The sequence below is a fragment of the Pyrgilauda ruficollis genome, unplaced genomic scaffold (assembly GCF_017590135.1).
Source record: "Pyrgilauda ruficollis isolate IOZ18807 unplaced genomic scaffold, ASM1759013v1 scaffold182, whole genome shotgun sequence".
Lineage (NCBI taxonomy): Eukaryota > Metazoa > Chordata > Aves > Passeriformes > Passeridae > Pyrgilauda > Pyrgilauda ruficollis.
Genome location: NW_024517207.1, coordinates 672,135 through 685,409, shown reverse-complemented (window position 1 = coordinate 685,409; position 13,275 = coordinate 672,135). Strand labels below are relative to the sequence as shown.

General features: G+C 35.4%; 1 protein-coding gene across 4 annotated transcripts in view; it reads left to right on the top strand.

The window, feature by feature from the left end:
- SBF2 (SET binding factor 2) overlaps positions 1-13,275 on the top strand; it is a 234,227-nt gene that overhangs the window by 163,250 nt on the left and 57,702 nt on the right. For all 4 annotated transcript variants that reach the window (XM_041464626.1, XM_041464628.1, XM_041464627.1 and 1 more), the window contains exon 17: positions 5,841-5,909. In XM_041464626.1, coding sequence (XP_041320560.1) covers positions 5,841-5,909 — 69 coding nt within the window. The remainder of the gene's footprint in view (positions 1-5,840; positions 5,910-13,275) is intronic.

The following is a 13,275-nucleotide window of genomic DNA, read 5'->3' as shown; positions in this document are numbered from 1 at the left end:
AATTTTAAACCTGGAAACCACAGACAATAAGAGTGTCCTTGTCTTGGTTTTATTAACTGTCAATCCCTGCAGCAGTGTTTACGCAGAAAAAAAAAACAAAATTAAAATCTTGTGTTAATGAGCGACACATAAAACGTATTAGGGTCATTTATGAAGGCAGAGTTGGTTTTTGCAAATTAATACTTTTGAAAAGCTCTTTATATTCTTATCAAGAATATAGACAAGAAGTTTTAAAAATAATGAGAATTTTGTAAGGCAGTATCTCCCAAGTTTTGAGTTTGTTCTTATAGCTGTCAAAAGATAAGGCAGTAGGTAGTTAGCTCTGTGGACTTTCTCAGTATGTCTACTTTTCATCCTGTTTCTCAGGTCCCAGAAGAGTTACACTTAATAAAATGTAGCTGGTCCAATAAGGTTTGATTTCACCTTTGTCAACAAAAAAAAAAAAAAAAAAGGAAAAGTTTGATCCCACTGTAAAGCAAAGCAGCAGCTGGCATTGGTGGTAACTTCACTAGACAAAGCTCTATATGAACATTAGCAAGAAAGTAAATGCACGTGAATTTTCCCTGAAAAAAAGCAATTTTGCTTATGATTCTACTAATAAGATTTAAACTTTCTTGTGAAGTTAATTATGTGATGCTAGTAAAGGTAATGTAAGTGATTATTGTCATATTGGCATTTATTTCAACAAACATTGTAATTTTAAGTATGGCTTTATCTGTGAAGTTGAAACTTGTAAGTTGAATACTTTTTGAAGTTGTTTTGGAAATTCCAAGTAGGACTGTGGTTTTTCAAGACGGCGTATAATTATATTGGGTATAATCAGATATTGTTAAATTGTCCGTTTATTTACTTGCATTTTTGATTCTGCAAAGATTGAATATAAAGGACATTGATGGTAACATCAATTTACATAAAACAGGCTTTCTTTGATGAAAACTCAATTGTAATAGTTCAATTGCATTAATATTGTATTTGTGTATGAATGAGTAAAATCTATGCAGTTCTTCTAATAAAAATGAAAAATAACCTCATTAATATTAAGGTATAGTTATGACTTAACACTGCAGTTCTACCTGATGAATCTGTATTCCTTTTAGCAAACAAAACATTTTTTCTAAGCTGGGCTGTTGAATTCTCTTCCTGCTTTAGACAAAAGTAGTAGCTTGTGCATTAGGATTGATAGTTCATGTTTCCAAAATATAAACTGCATCAATAATAAAAATTCTGTGATTTAGTAAAACCCTGCCCACCTAATACATCTATAAGAATTGGGATTAAAACTTGACACCAGTGAAGTGATCTGTTGAATTTGTAACTAATGTTTCACCTGTAATTTGTAGCTGATGTTCTGCACATAGTTACGTATGCTGATATAACAGTTCTTGGGTTAGTGCTTTAAAAACACATCTGACCCTAAAGTTTCTGGCTTTTTTTTTTTTTTTGGATTCATTTTGAGCTTAGTCCTGCAGGGTGATGAATGCTCTCCGTATGCCTGAAAATTGACTTCAGTTATTCTCAAGAGGGAAAGTGCAGTGTTGAGCAGCATTTTTAACAGAGCATGCACGCATCCTCCTGTGCTGCCAAAAAGGTGTGGATCAAGTGCTGCCATATTCAGCTTCTTAGTTTCATTCACTGCGTGCTACAGTGATTTCACGTGATAGTCAGGCCTGTGGGGAATTCCATGTATTTGTGGTGTTCCTGATTGTAAGGCAAAATTGGATCCCAAGTTTTTGGCATACTCAGATTTCTGTAGATTATTAAAAATGTGGTGTCTGTTTGAAAAGCTTAGTGCCTAAAGCAGAATGGGTTTTAATGCAGGAAGACACTGTATCAGGTAGCAGTTAATGAGAGAGACTATCAAGATGAATTTAAGAAAATTCCATCTTAAATGATAACTCGATGTTCTGTACATATATTCTAAATTTTTACCATGTGACTAAGAGAAAGCGGAAATCCCTAAGTGTAAGTTGCTGTTTAATGCAAGAAGAGATGTCATTTTCCTGCACTGTCGTGGTGCTTCACTGGCTTGGGCTTGCTCTTGTGGGATATCAGAGGGGACTTAACAGCCTTCTTGAGCCTGCATGTCCAGGAGCAGATCAGGGAAGGTCTTTTCCTGGGGTGACTTTTCCCAGCTGTTCATCACTAGGACCACACTGCAGAGGGCATCTCAGCTTCATGATGGTGCACAGTTCATGATGGTGTACAGTTCCTGATGATGTACAGTTCCTGATGATGTACAGTTCACAATGATGTGCAATTCCTGATGATGTACAGTTCCTGATCATATACAGTTCGTGATGATGTACAGTTCCCGATGATGTCCAATTCGTGGTGGTGTACAGTTCATGATGGTGTACAATTCCTCATTCTTGAGCCTGCATGTCCAGGAGCAGATCAGGGAAGGTCTTTTCCTGGGGTGACTTTTCCCAGCTGTTCATCACTAGGACCACACTGCAGAGGGCATCTCAGCTTCATGATGGTGCACAGTTCATGATGGTGTACAATTCCTGATGATGTACAGTTCCTGATGATGTACAATTCGTGGTGGTGTACCGTTCATGATGGTGTACAATTCCTCGTGATGTACAATACCTTGTTTTCCAAGCAAGTGTTCCAGGCAGTACCTGTTCTGAAGTCAAGAGTGAGGAGCAGAGTTGACTCTCTCCTCCAGCACCAGAAGCCTAAGCCACCTACCAGATTCCAAAAGCCATCAGTGCTCCCCCATATCAGCCCCACGTGTCCAGCCAGGCAGCCAAAATCTGTAACTTCCAGGCTCTCAGCTCTGCAATCTAATGGCAATATGGAACCACCAAAGTTTTGCTGCATATTTAAACTGACTGGAGTATAAAAGTAATTCATATGTCAAAGTAAGTGATGTAAGGAAAAGCATTCTCCTTTTATTATTCACTTGTCAATTCAGTGTAGCAAAGCTATTTTAAGTGTACATGAATTCCTGTAACCTATCCAATCTGCTACAGAGTTCAGCAACTGTCTGGATATAGGATCAGTATGGCCAGAATAATGTGCCAGGTTTTCACTCAATTAGGCATGCATTCAAAGCAGTACTCTGCATATGTCATGGTGGAAGTCTGTATTTCACTGTCAAATGACATTGGTTTTTTGATGATTAATTTGCTGAAAATAATTTTTGTTCCCCAGATGTGTTTCAGCTTCATTTTGTGCAAATTAGGTGGAAAAGCTTTGATTATTTTATGGTATTTGATTTTTGTCTACTTCTGTAGCAGCAGTATTTTTCACAATTGGTAAAGATATTATATATAAGGCAGCTGGATTGCATTGTTTCAGGGGTCTAAATTAATTGCCTACAGCACACATATGACATTTCCAGTGCTTTGGTTTGGCTGTAAAATTCAGAAGCTGAGATTTCAATGCAACATCTCTTTTAACTATGGCATTTACTTGCAGCTACAATGCAAGTAAACAATTAATTAGTTTCACTCATCTTAAAACAACAGTGTTGTAATTTATTCCTAATTCAGATAATTTTGTATTCCTTGTCATATACAGAAGAAGAAAAAAAACATATATAGAGATAATACTACCACACTACAAGTCCATGTACTGCTGACATGGAATATGTGGAGAATTTCATACTTGAAGGAAGGAATGGAAAAAATAATCTAATGTGTTGTTTATACGGTGATGATATATATCTTTGAGACATATGTTAGCTCTTGGAGTATTGAATGCTCTCTAGGTGAAAATACATTGCTCAGTTTTTATAAAGATATTTTTATGTATATTTTGGATAAAAGCCCGAACTCTTTCAAATAATTTGAGCTAAGGGATTAAGTAGGTAACCTGAAATTGAGGATGGATTATTTTATACCTGGTTATAAATAATCATGTACAGAAATAAGATATGTATTTCTTTGAAAGCTGTTGCACATTTCTAAAGATTGGAAAGTCAAATTTTAAGTGGGAAGTGTTCTTGTTAAGTGAAAAAGTACTAAGAATATTTATCATATATTGAACTAAAAATATGTATGCTAACTTCCAAATGGGGATTAAGGATGTGGATAACAATAGGGAATAATGCAGAAATGGAAAATTGAAAGCAGCTGAGGCTCTGTCCTTTAACCTTGTGCTCTGAGATCTTACAAACTAATTTGGGTTTGCTGTATACATATTGCAATACCGAGAGGCATCATTGAAACATTTATTGAGTTTTTCAGTGTCCATTTTTGTTAGTTTTCCTCTACCAGGTTGGAAGTGTGTTATGAAGTGTGAGCACTTGCCAAACTCGTGTTGTCCATGCACAGTTAGCATTCTTGCATTTGTGCAGAGTTAGACACATTGGAACCCTCTGTGCAGAAATAAACCTTCACAACTGTGAACTTGTTGTGTCCCTTTTCAGAATTTATGTGTAAGCATTTTCTAAATGCTGCTGAATTTAACTATAATGGACATTGCTGTTCCATTTAGGTGAGCTTGATTAAAGTAATAGAAGAGGAAGGATTTGTTAAAAATGATTGAGAAATCACAAAGGTTGAAATAGACTTTACAATGATGAGAAGCAAAATTGTCTTGTGATGAGTTTTTTTGGTCTGTTGTTTTAAACCTGCAATCCACAGTCACTCTGCAGCCATTTAAGAACAAAAAATGAGATGGATACAAATAACATCCTAATAATCCATAACATTGTTGGTTTTGTAATGCAGATTTCATATTTCTGCTATCACAATTGGCTGGTGCCAAGTTTTTGCTACTTGCTCTGTTTTAGATAACTCTGATATGTTGAAGCTTTAAATGTAAAGTCTGGCAGGGGAAAGGGGAACACTTGAGATATTTCAATTTTGGCATTTGGTCAGTTGTTACAGTTAATAGGAGTGGTTTGAGTTGCAGGGTGCCCAATGTAACAAAGATATTAAAAATTTTAAAATGAAGTGTTCAGCTGGAAATGTTGGTTGTCCATTGATCATCCAGGGGCACAATGGTGATGCATTTGTCTAGTACAATTATGTGCATTATTGTGCTCTTTAGTGGTGGCAAAAAGAGCTGCTGAAAAAACTCCTGAAAAAGTATAATTTTTAACTGTTGTTGGGTATTTTTTGTTCTTTTTTTTTTTTTAATGGTAATAAAAATTCAAGTAGTTTGTTTTTTAAATATCAAGTTACATTCCAATTCTGCTTTCTTTTAAAAGACTTCCGTAATAAAATCACAACTTTCATCAGCACAATTACTAGTTGATTTACTTTGGCATACCCTTCTCTGCCTAGAGAGACATGAATGACACACTTGACTGTTAAATGAGGCATTCAGAGACTTGAAGAGAATAGGTTTTCATCTTCTTTTAAAGTTAACCTTGTGCCAAACTTTTGTAGAGACTGTGGAGGTGATTATTTCATATTGCATAAATGTCACTTCCTTCACGTAGACGTTTTGAAAGGGCATTCTTTGGTCATCACATCACTTCCATTTTAGTCAGGTTTGCTCTTGACCCAAATGGAAGCAAGCTACCTTTTTATTGTTTCCTAAATGAGGAAAACTTTCCTTATTATTTATAAACTAGGTCAGTGAATTTGTATGTCAGACATATGAATGAGAAATTGGCTAATAAATTTCTAAAGTGGGAAGAATCACAGCATTACTTCTGTAGGAGAAATCATGAGAAGATAGATAGATATAGAGATAGATCTGTATATAGTGTATATCTTTATACTCACATACTCATAAATATGTGTTGTTTTTACATGATATTGAATTATTGAAGATTACCTTGTGTGTCAGAAGGATGCCAGAGGGACTCAATAAGGCAGAAATGAAATTACAGTGCATAAAATGGTTTTGCTTACTTTCTTCTTTGTTTTTTCTTGCAGGATTGTTCATCTTCAGAAGAATACAGCATTGCTGCAGCATTGCTGCCCCTGACAACTGCCTTCTATAGGGTGAGTTTCTATTGCAACCACTGCTATTTTGTATTTTTTTTACATCACATACATTGTTAAAATGGAAAAAGAGATAACAGGAGATACGTGACAGGCAGGAAGATTAATTCTAAAATTTATTAATGTCAATGGAAATCATCAAATAGACTGGTATGGACATTACTCCAGAAGGACACTTATTAATGTTGGGTCGTTAAGATTATGAGACATACACCCAGAACTAAATGCAGGCTATAGGATGGGTTAGAGAATTATCGTTGAATTATATTTAGTCACTAAAATAATAGAAAAGGATAATTTCTGATGGTACTCTGTAGAAACTGTTTATTGCAGTACTGCTGTGTTTAATTTGGCATGTTAAACATGCACTGGCCAATATAATACAATGGTCACTGTAGTACAGTTGGCCAATAAAGTACTTGGCCAAAAGTACAAGTGAAGTTTTCAGTCTGTGTAGTTGTTAATTTTGTGGGATATCGTGACTGGGTTGTTTTAACTGTGTATTTGTTTTCAATTTCTTGTTTTGGTTTCTTTTTTGGGGGAAAGTACGTAATGATTGATCGTGGCAAAATACAGTTTGAAAGTAAATACAAAAATGTAAACAATGCACATTTTGTAAGTAATTATTTCAGAAGGAGAAGTCTTGTAGTATGACTGTACTTTTTTCAATGTCCCAGTACAGTAGTGTTTTCACCAATTCTGGGTAGCTCCAGTCCTGCTTTTTAGGATACACATACCTGAGGAGATAAGTTCAGAATGTGGACTGGCTTACAGTATTAAATAAACTTTGTTTAATGTGAATGTTGTTATATAACCCAGTTTGGGAAATAAATGCTTGGTCATTGGTAATTGGTACACTGTGATATTGCAAAACAGTAATTGCTTTGACAGCTTATCTACACATTAATAATATAGCAGTTGAAAAATGCAACCTTCCACCTTCAGTCAGTAGTTTTTAGTTTAAATTATATATTGTAATAAATTTCTGGGTTTTTTAAACTAGAAAAAGATTCTGTCGTGTTGTTTTTAGAATAAAAAAATCTCAAACTTTAGCAATCATAGAATCCAGAATCATCTGTTGAAGGCAAGAGCCATTTTGTCAAACTTAAATGTGTAGAAGATTTCCTGACATTTCTTGTTTAAACTAGTATTTAACAATGTGTATGGAGCATGAAGTAGCAGGGTTTTTCCTCTTCTAATTATTTGAACTGTAAAAAAAAATTTTTTTAAATGTGTTTTAGTTTATAGCTGAACATAATACCCCACAACTGCTTTTAGGGAAGAGTGTACAGAGCATTTTCATTCTCTTATGTAAAGTAGCATGGTGTGAGATGTTAAATTTTTCAATCTCAGCAAATTGATTTTCTCCCATCTTTAGATCCAAGTTTATCTTTCTCTGTTCCCTCTGTTTTGAGTCCTTCAGTAGCAGAATTGTTTCACATTTGCTGCTGCCACAAATACTTAATTTGAGGGAAGAGATAATGAGCTATAGAAATTTCCCTCTTCCCTATTTTACTCTTACTTATTTACTGCATGAATTCTACATTTTTAAGAAACTTCTGCTTTCTTTTATTTTCTGGTTTTTAGTTTTGCTTATAAGCATAGCCAAGAGAGTCCACATAGCTCTTTTCCTTGAGAGGTACAGGGAGTATTTTGGGGTATTGGTGCAGTTTGGTTAGATTCCTACCTTGGTAAAGTTTGATCAAGTAGGCAAAAAAAAAAAAAAAAAAGAAGAAAGACAATAAAAAGATACTTTTTAATGTAGTATCAGGAGTTTTGAAAAAAGCTTAAACAAGTTTGGATTTCACCATCAAGCAGAGCAAAAATGTAAAATATATTTAAGTAATTTCATCTACACACTTGTATTTTTTGGTAGAGGTACCAAGATCTCACACCATTTCTCTCACAGAAAGTTCTCTGAAATCTTTTTTTAATAGCCTGGACTATTTAACTCTAAAAATACTCTCAGGAAACTGTGAGTCCCTTGATGGAAGAAGCATGATGAGTTTTTTAATGTGCTTGACCTGAATTAAAAATTAAAATAACCTGACTATTAACTTGCAAAAGCCAGCTGTTAATGCATAATAGAAAAAGAATTTTGTTTTTCCCAGATCTAATCCTCAGGTTCAGTGATGGTCCCCTTTGGTATGTCCCATTAGATACAATTCTTTGGCAAAAGTACTTATTTTGGCATACAACTGTTCATACTAAACACAAACTGACACGCTGTTCGGAACATAAGATTATTACACGAACTTTGCAGTGATTAGTTAAAAGTCAGATTAACAGTTTAAGGTTCAGTTTGAGTAAAACTTACACTTTTTAGTAAACTGATTATTTTTGAGTAAAAATTTATACTTTTTAGAGGGTCTTTCAGCTTCTACAGAGGTTTTCAAAATTGTGTCATAGACTGGAGTGAATATGTTGTACCTGGCTTGAGCCTGTGCTTCAACATGAAGAATTATCATTTATAGTTCTAATTATAATTTATAGTTATAATCGCATTATTATATGGCCTGTGCCACATGATTGTGTTGAGGTTTCCCAAGGATGAAGCGGTGCTTGGCCGGGTGCAGTTGTTTTCTTGGTGTTTCTGTTCTCAGAATACCATGTTTAATGCCAGCAGCCTGTTAAATCTCATTTCACCCACCCCTTTTGAGACTGGACAATGTTCCTAGTAGCCAGGAATAGGGAGGAATTGTGCATCTGACAGGGGCAGAGGGTTCCATTTGTCCTTGTGCATTGCACATCCATGTCATTGCACAGGCAGTGCTCCAAATCAAGTTATCAGTGACAAAACTAGTAAATCTAAAAGATGGTAGAGTTCTACGAGTCTTCAGAGTTCAGTCCAGTCTGATATTTTACCACCTATGGTTGCTGTAGGATTTTGATGGGAAATTGTGATGGGATTTCATGTTGCAGCATTTCATTGTTAGTGTCATTCCTATTGCTTCCAATGAAGCAGCATAAAGAAGTTACACTACTTCACAGTTCCTTTATGGAACTACTGTTGTGTTCATGAAATGTTAGGTTTCATTTTGTTTATCCAAGACAAAGCAGAGCACAAATGAAACAATTACCTGTTCTTCCTAAATAACTTCACTGTGTTTTACTGAACACAGTGCAGTCACCAAGTGTTTGAGGTGTATAAATCATGAGAAGGACGTGGTTTTGTTTGAGTCCAGCAAATAAGCCAAGAAACTGAGCAGTAACACAACTTAAGAGTTGGAGGTGTTGTTGGTAATATTCTGGAAGGGTTGTGTCATGCATTAGCCTTCAGGGATTTTTAAATATTTTTGGTAAAACGGCAGAAAATTTCAAGAAGGGAGCAAGCTGGCATGATGTAACCCATCTTGTCTTAATGCCTTTGTTTATTTAAAACCTAGTCTAGGTTATTTCTACACAGATCCAATTAAAATTACAAGAAACATCACGCTGTGTACAGCGTGCTAGGAGCTCTTGGGATGTCTGGTGAAATTTCAGAATTCTCCCTGAAGTCTGGTGAGTGATCTATTGTGAAACTTGATCAGGCAGGATTTGATCACACTCTAAGTCAGAGCTGATGGGATTAAAGTCATAGACAGGAAGTCAGCACTGGTTGCATATTTGTGGCCTGGAGTAATAATTGAATTTTTCTAGAAAAAATAGTCCCAATGCTTTTTAAAATTTTTAAATATTGGACACAAGCTGTTAGCAAAATGTGACTCATCAGTGACAGTGGACTTTGGTGTGTACTCTTAATGTCACAAAAACAAACAAATTTTTGCTTCTGGGTTAGAAAAAGGTTTTAGTTTACCATTAGTAATACCGTTGGAATTCTGTTTAAAATTGAAACAATATAAATAAAATGTATTTATACGTGAAGATAAAAGAATTTTTCCATGTTTTCATGGTACCAATGACCCATGCTTATTTGGTATTTGCTCACTTCTTCTGTGTATAAAGTGGAAATGTAGTATTCCTTGGTGCTGTGGAAAAGAAGTCTTGTTCCACGTGGGGGAAGAGAGGAGGAGAGGAAAGGGATCTATTTTAATCATGTTTTCCTTGCATTAACTCATGGAGGAGCAGTTTGGTGCTTGCACAACCAGCATTGTCCCATCCCCAGGCTTTGGGTGCCCTGTTTGTCCCAGGCTCCCTGCCAGGCTGGCAGGATGTGGTGAGCCCCACGCTGCCTTTCTGGCAGGCTCCAGTTCCAGCCTGTCCTGGACAATGACAGTGACAATGACACAGCAGCAGAGCTGCCACCCCAAGGTCCCCAGTGCTGCCCCAGGCAGGGGCCACCTCTCCGTCTGCCCTCGCTGGCAGCTCAGCTGATCTCTGGCACTCTGCTCAGTCCCTCTTGCATCTCTCACCCACTGAATGTTGGGTTCCCCTCTCAACCTGATTGTGCAGATTATAGTAACATTTTCTACCCCTCAGGGATCTTTTTCAAAATTTTACAGCTAAAATGTTGTGTAAAAACTGGGTATGATCATCTGTGTTCCCATACCTTTCTGCCGCATTGCACAGTCCACAGTAACACTTGAAAATTTTCTGTTGTTTGGCATTCAAAAGTGTTTAAATAAAGGAAATGTCATAATAAAAATACACTAGTCTAAGAGTAAAGTTTTCTCTGTGTAGGTATTATTAATGGGATTCCATATTTATAGACAAGCATTTCTTTAAATAGCAGTATTCAGAGCAGTATTATTTTTTCAGAATCACGCACTAATTAGAAAATTAGAAATTAGTTTAAATTTCTTAGTTGTTTTTAATGGTGTGCTCTATGCTTGGAGAGTGCTGATGTGGTTTAGGCAAAAAATAACCCAAATGCAACAAAATTTCTTACAGTTCGGATGTATTACATTCAAATTGACATTTGTCTTTTAGCAAGATGCACTGGAGACTGCTTTTGAATTTTTATGTGACTAAATTATGTAATTCTTGGGAGAGAGAGAGGGAAAAACTGATTTTTTTAATTGATTTTTTTTTTAATGCTTCCAAGCCACAAAATTTCAAATAAAATTTCTGTTGGATACTGATGTGAATTTTTTTGTAGAGCTTGAAATGGAATGAGAGAAATGAGTCTGCAGCTTTGCAGATTGGGGCTGGCTGAAATCCTTAGGATATGGCATCATTGGGTTGTTCATCTGCATGGCTGCCCAATTTTCATTTGTACTCCATGTTCCTGTACTTTGTTGAGAATGAAAGAGAATTACATAAAGTATTAGACTTTTTTCAGAGTTTTTAAAAGAACATTTGGTGTTAATAATTTAACTTAAAATCTTTGAATATCATACAGAACATTTGTTCAGGTCATCTTAAGAATTATCCTGGCAGCATTTTTTCGAAGAAAAGGATTTTAGTCCGAGGGCTTTTTTTATAATCTTCCAGGACAATACAAAATTGTGAGTTAAGAAAGAATTGAATGAATAAAAAAATGTGAAACTGGAAGTATTTCATGTTAATGCACCGATAGAAATAATTTGAATGTCTTCCATAGTGAATTATATGTGGTGTTTTGCATAGCACAACAGTAAAATGAAAGCACCTTGAGTGTGTACTTTCCTAGCTGAAATGGATTACCAAGTTTCAGTAACAGTTATGGCAGATACTCAGTGGAAGAAAGTCTTTACTCCTTGAAATGCCTGAATAAATGAGTGCTCAACTCCAGAGCTTGTTGGGTGTAGGAGGGATTCCCAGTTTCATGGATGAAGGGTTTCTCTGAAGATTGGAGGCAATACTAGTGAAATTCAGAATAGTTTATAATATTCTAATCATTATCATGAACTCCCCCTTCTAAGAAAGACCCAATTCAAGGTTAATTATGTAACAGAAGCTTCATAATTTGAATTGTGCTCTTTGTTGTGTAGCAGCAGCTGTGAAGATACCCCATGAAAGGGCGATGTGGAAAATCAGTGATGATGGGTGAAGAGTTGATTGCATTTTTATATCTTTGTCAGGCAGATTTTACAGTTAGTGTCAGCTGGAATCAGTGGAATATTGGTCCACCTACTGTGGAAAACAGTGGAATAATTTGGTACTAACATTATCTCTGTTACTTAATGACAATATTATATTAGTGTTTATTTTAGAATTTGTGTAAATACCAGGGAATTGCATAAAGCTATTGGATGATGCAGTTAATTTTAAAAAAGCAAAATTAGTTGGGTTTTTTACACTTAACATGACTTTTGATTTTTAACTTTAATTTCTGCACAACTGTGATTGTCCCAAGTAATTCTCATAATCAGCAACATACTTTTAGCCTCCTGGAAAGCTAGGAAGACTTTCTGTAAAGTGTTAGCTTTCTACACTAAAATATTTTCATTCTTGCACCTAGTTATTATACTTCCTTCTAAAACTTTCTGTCCTACTCTGGTGTGCTTGGATTAAAGTCACTTCTACTTTAAAATTCTTCACTCTTGAATTGCTGGCTTTAATTTAGGAAACTCCCATCGTGAAAGACTTCCTTTATTGTCTTGGCAAGGAGTTTTGTCTGCTTCCATTAATTTTCTTTTTTGTATCTCTATCCTGCCAGTTCTGATACTATCTTAGTCTATGGAAATGTTTTTGTGACTGAAATAGTATTAAGTAACATTATTTTTAGTACTAAAATTATTTTATTTATCCATTCTCAGAATGCTAATCCCTTTAATATAAAAACACATATAAGTTGCCATGCTTAAAAAAAGCATGGCTGTATCATGTAATGGATAATAGAGAAGAAGCTGAACCACAAAGGAACATTTACAACATCATCAAGTGTCTATATGAGCATTATTTGCATTCCTGGAAAATCCAGGAGCCTTAATTGTGTTGCTTTTGTACAAAAGAACAGAAAAATTAAGATACCCTCAAGAGCTTACAGCATGTATTTGAAAGAAGTAATAATACTTGAAACCAGACAGTTTGAAGCATTGGAAGGAAGCTGTGGAGTCATCATTATTGCTTATGATTCATGACAGTCATCATTATTCATAATAGTAATCATTACTGTTGGTGATTCTGTGCACCGGTAGGGCTGAAGTTTTAATAGACATGACCTAAAAGCAGGGTTTTATTGACTTTTGAGAGAGAATAATGTGGTTACTTGGCAGGTGCTTATGAATATGAGTGGGGTCATGGAAGAGCATTTTTAAGGCAATGGTCAAAGTTCTGTCAATATTTCCAAACACTCCTGCAGTCAAAAGATTTTATGACATCCATTAAAAGTTATTTTCATATAAATATTATAGTTCAGTAAATTATTTTTGTAAAAGCAAACATACTTCTCATGTTAAGACAGGAATCTGAGGATTCTTGTTAGTTATGATTGAGTGCTTTTGCAGTATTCCTTACAAACACAGGCACCCAAATGTCATCTCTGATCCTTAAGATTTTAACT